This window comes from Cibotium barometz, chromosome 30, assembly GCF_041138505.1.
Source record: "Cibotium barometz isolate CiBa-2024 chromosome 30, ASM4113850v1, whole genome shotgun sequence".
Classification (NCBI taxonomy): Eukaryota; Viridiplantae; Streptophyta; class Polypodiopsida; order Cyatheales; family Cibotiaceae; genus Cibotium; species Cibotium barometz.
The window spans coordinates 29882893-29887290 of NC_141075.1; the positions used below are offsets into that span (position 1 = coordinate 29882893).

The following is a 4398-nucleotide window of genomic DNA, read 5'->3' on the forward strand; positions in this document are numbered from 1 at the left end:
AAGCTATAAATTTGCAAGTCTTTTTTTAAAAAATTTGAAGGTGATATTACACTAAACCCAGGTTTTTTTAGAGCACTCATGAGCAATTAATTAATTAATAGCGCACTCATGAGCAATTAATTAATTAATAGCTTTTCCGACCAATTTCTAGGGGGAGGAGGGAAAGTGAGACTTTGAAGTTGGAAGGGCTAATCATATCCACACGTGTGACGTGACACAAAGTACAAAAGAGCACTTTGTGTGTGCACACGTGAAGCGGCACCGCCCAGGAGTGCACGTGTGGCGTGACACCGCCACACTTCATAATCCGGATAGGCTTTCCAACTGGGTCTAAGAAAATCCATGCTTATTAATTAATTGCATGGCTTTTCAAGGTTGGACAGGTCTTTCTCCCTTAATTGCTTGTTTAGCTCCCTTAACCGCCCCTTCTTAGTGTTAATTAATTGCTTTGTTTTTCTCCCTTGTTAGTGTTAATTAATTGCATGGCTTTTTCAAGGTTGAACAGGTCTTTTGCACATGTGTGCCCCCCCCTGTACAAGCAGGCTGTTTAAATCATCGTGAGCAATTAATTCCTTGTGCCTTCTGCGCAAACTTGGCAATGGCAACGGCGCTGCACAGTATTGATGATCCTTCTGAAGTCCCTCTCCACCACCAACAAGACCCAGACCCCTACCGATCCTACCTTGCTGGCCCTGCAGAGGAGCACACTCAATGGAGACATGGTGCCCCCCCCACTTACCACGCCGTCAACAAACTCTTTGAAGAGTCCCGCACCAAGGTTTAGAACCCTCACCTCTCCCTCATTAGCCTTACCCTAATCTCAAAAACCTCACTAATCTCTATATGGTTTTGCTCTACTGTGATACTGTAACCCAACTCAAATTGCAGTAACCCACTTTACTTAATTTAGCCCAACTTGAGTTAACCACTTACTTAAAGTACCATTAATTATGTGATGAGCCGCATAGCCATACACTTGACGCCGGTTAATATGTTTGTGGCTCTGTATTGGCTCTTGGCTTTTAATTGAGTTTAGCCATTACTTTTTTAGGAGGGTTAATTATGTGCCATGGATCATTGTGTTTTGGCACTTAATGAGAGTTCCAATGTTATTTGAAGTTTTCAACATGGCCACAACATAACAATTTAAGGTAGTCCACTTAAGAAGATTTTTTTAAAAAACATTGGCATTTGTCCACTTACTCTAGAAGGTTTTTTAAAAAACATTGGCATTTATTACAGGTATGGCCAAAAGGCTCTTTGGAAGAAACAGTGCAAAACCTTGTGAAGTCATGGGAGATGGAGTTGTCCCACAAGAAGTGTGCACTTCATTTCAAGACCACTCATCCAGAGAAGTTCAAATTCTCTGTTAATGGTAATAAATTTACACGAAGGCTAATTTATCATGGTTAATGGTACCTATTGCTTTTCATTGGTAATAGCATATGCTTATCTCATCTAGGGCAGCTAACTATGGTCATTGGTGTATAATCCTTACATATTCTAACTTCATGGTGGTGATAAATGCTATCATTTTGTCCTTATTGATGGAACCAATTGATCATGGTAATGGGTGCTTAATCCTTATCTTTCACCACATGTGTAAAATTATTAGTGTATGTTATCAATACGAAGGGGATTTGATTCACATGATATTACCTCTTCACTAAATAATGTAGGAATGCATGTGTTTAATTTTAGGATTAATTATTTATGATAGTGCAAGAAGGCTTTCTTTAGGCTAAGATGTGAGTGCAATAAATTCTTTGATTACGCTTAGAGTTCATGTGCAATCAAGAAATATATAGTTAAGGTAATATTTATAGGTAACCAAGCCACTTTTAAAGCTAAGGTTTATATGAAATATATACTTTGATTAATTTAAAATCTATATGAGGTTACTCCATGGTCAAGCTAATATCTATATGAAAAGGGCCCTATGATTCAACAAAGATTTACATCTAATAAACTTGGTCATGTGATGGTTAAAGGGGGGCCTTTTTTGACAATTGAGGAGACATTGGAGGTGGGAAGCTACAATGCTTTGATGAAGACGAGTTTGGAGGAGGAGCATGGTGCCTATAAGGCATCCAAGGAGACATTCGAATCATCGCATGATGTGTTTAGGGCAGTGTTTCCAGGGGGTTTTGCATGGGAGGTCCTTGAGGTGTACTCTGGTCCCCCCACTGTTGCTTTCAAGTGGAGGCATTGGGGCCACATGGAAGGGCCTTTCAAAGGCCATTCTGCCACCCACCAAGTCATAGAATCAATTGGCACTTGCATTGCCAAGGTACTCTTTTAATCACTCTAATCTCCTCTTGATCTAGATTATATTGCTTCTTGAATTGCTTAGATTACCCCCTAATCACTTACAGTAAATTCCCGGGCCTAGTTATCAACATTATATTGCTACTTTATTATCTTACCCATTTCCTTCCTCAACACCAAATTACCTTTTAAATACTTCCTAGATTATCCCTCTCTTTCTCAAGACCTCATTGCCCCTTCCTCTACATTAGGTTACTCTAATAAGTCCCTTAGATTTACCCCTAAACTACTCTTTAGTTAATCATATGGTGTCATGTTTTTTTTGTAGGTGGATGAGAGCTTAAGGATCATGGACTTGGAGGTCTATTATGATCCTACCCAGTTCTTGGGTCAATTAACCAAAGGGCCCAAATCACCTAGCTATGGAGAATACAAACAAGGAGTGTTGGATTGCCCATTTCACAAATCATCCACTTCAAAAGAATGAGCATGCTTTGATAAAATCAATTTGATTTTCTTTGTATATTATGAGCATGAGCATGTGATCTATAAAAACTAAAAGAGGATATCAATTTGATTTTCTTTGTATATTATGAGCATGTGATCTATAAAAACTAAAAGAGGATTCTACATTTTTTATTTTATAAGGTATCCATATGTAACGCCACTTTGTAAAGAATTAAGTCATGGTGATTGCTACACACTCTTTTTAGCTTTACTTGCAAAGGTAGACATTCTGGTTATTTTTGGCTTAACATTTTTGGCTTGCATTTCAAAGGTAGACATTGTGATTATTTTTGGGTCAAGTTTGGCCCTTGTACTTCAGTCAAACACAAAAAGATTGCATCTTAAAAACCTAGCTATCTCTATGCCAATGAACTAATAGCTCGTGAGTTTTGTAGCTCAAGTTGAAAAGTTAATATAGAATAAAAGACCCATTTTATCTTAACAGATTGTTTTTCTTGGTTTAGCTCTACCGCAAAAAAAAAAAAGAATGGCACTTTGTTTTATAACTCAAGAAGTTGACAAGAAGTATAAGAACAAATTTTAAAATTTTATGCTATCTATAAAAACTTAAATTATACCGAAATGGCCCATGAGCTTTGTAGATGAAATTGAAAAGTAAAGCTATAATAAAAGTTGAAAAGCTTACTTCTAAGATTGGTATTGAATGGCCCATGAGCTTCGTAGTTCAAATTGAAAAGTAAGATAATAAAAGTTAAAAAGCTTTAGTTTTTCATATTTTCTTTAGGGTTCCTTTTGCCTAGTTCACCTGTATGGGATTAAAAATTAAATGGCCCTTAAAGCTAAAAAGAGAAGTTAGAAGAGAAGTGCAAGGCTTGAGTTGGTTAAAGGTCATCTCTCTAGGTTTTTCAATCCATCCATGTAAACAATGCTCTCTCTCTCTCTCTCTCTCTCTCTCTCTCTCTCTCTCTCTCTCTCTCTCTACACACACATAGGATGCCATCCGAAAAGATTTTTTGGATTGGCGAAGCCAAGGGAAATGAGCAAATTATCCCTAAAGACATGGGACATCAAATACATCAAAAACCTAACCATAAATAAAAAGAGACTACTCCATGCAATGTCACAAGCAAAAACACTAATTTCTAGGATAGAGAATTGGTTTTTCTCTTATGGCACTGTCACACGACCCTTACGATACGCAAGATACAAACGCCAGTAATGCGTGGGACATGCAGACGTTCTCTGGGAAAACTAATGGACGGCACATTACCTCTTATATTAATAAGTGTGAACGCATAACGTTCACACTCATTAATAAGTGTGAACGGGTAACATTCATAGGTGTTGATTGGAGGCCAAATACCCAGTGATGTGTAGCATCGAGGTACCAGCACGGACACATGAGACGAGTGAGTATAGTGTGTGGTAGGCAAGATGCCTAGGGTAAGTGGTATATATAATGGTTGGGTGGTTAGACATGATATCCCAAGCTATGTTTCGTTTTGCTATTCTTGAGTTCTTCTTCTCATACAAACCTGACATTTGATATCAGATGTTAGAGATTCAAGTAGTAGGTTTGAGCTTTCCTTGAGCAAGGAGAAGCATGGAGCTGCACCCATCCGTCTTTTTTTTTTGGTTTCCGTCCGTCGCTGTTGTCATCTC

General features: G+C 38.0%; 1 protein-coding gene across 1 annotated transcript; it reads left to right on the forward strand.

The window, feature by feature from the left end:
• The first annotated feature begins 458 nt into the window (after nt 1-458).
• On the forward strand, nt 459-3009 carry LOC147621369 (pathogenesis-related family protein). Its single transcript, XM_086824551.1, has 4 exons — nt 459-778; nt 1243-1375; nt 1992-2290; nt 2597-3009. The coding sequence occupies exons 1-4, from the start codon at nt 599-601 to the stop codon at nt 2753-2755; spliced, it is 771 nt and encodes a 256-aa protein (XP_086680677.1). The 5' UTR covers nt 459-598; the 3' UTR covers nt 2756-3009.
• The last annotated feature ends 1389 nt before the right edge of the window (nt 3010-4398 follow it).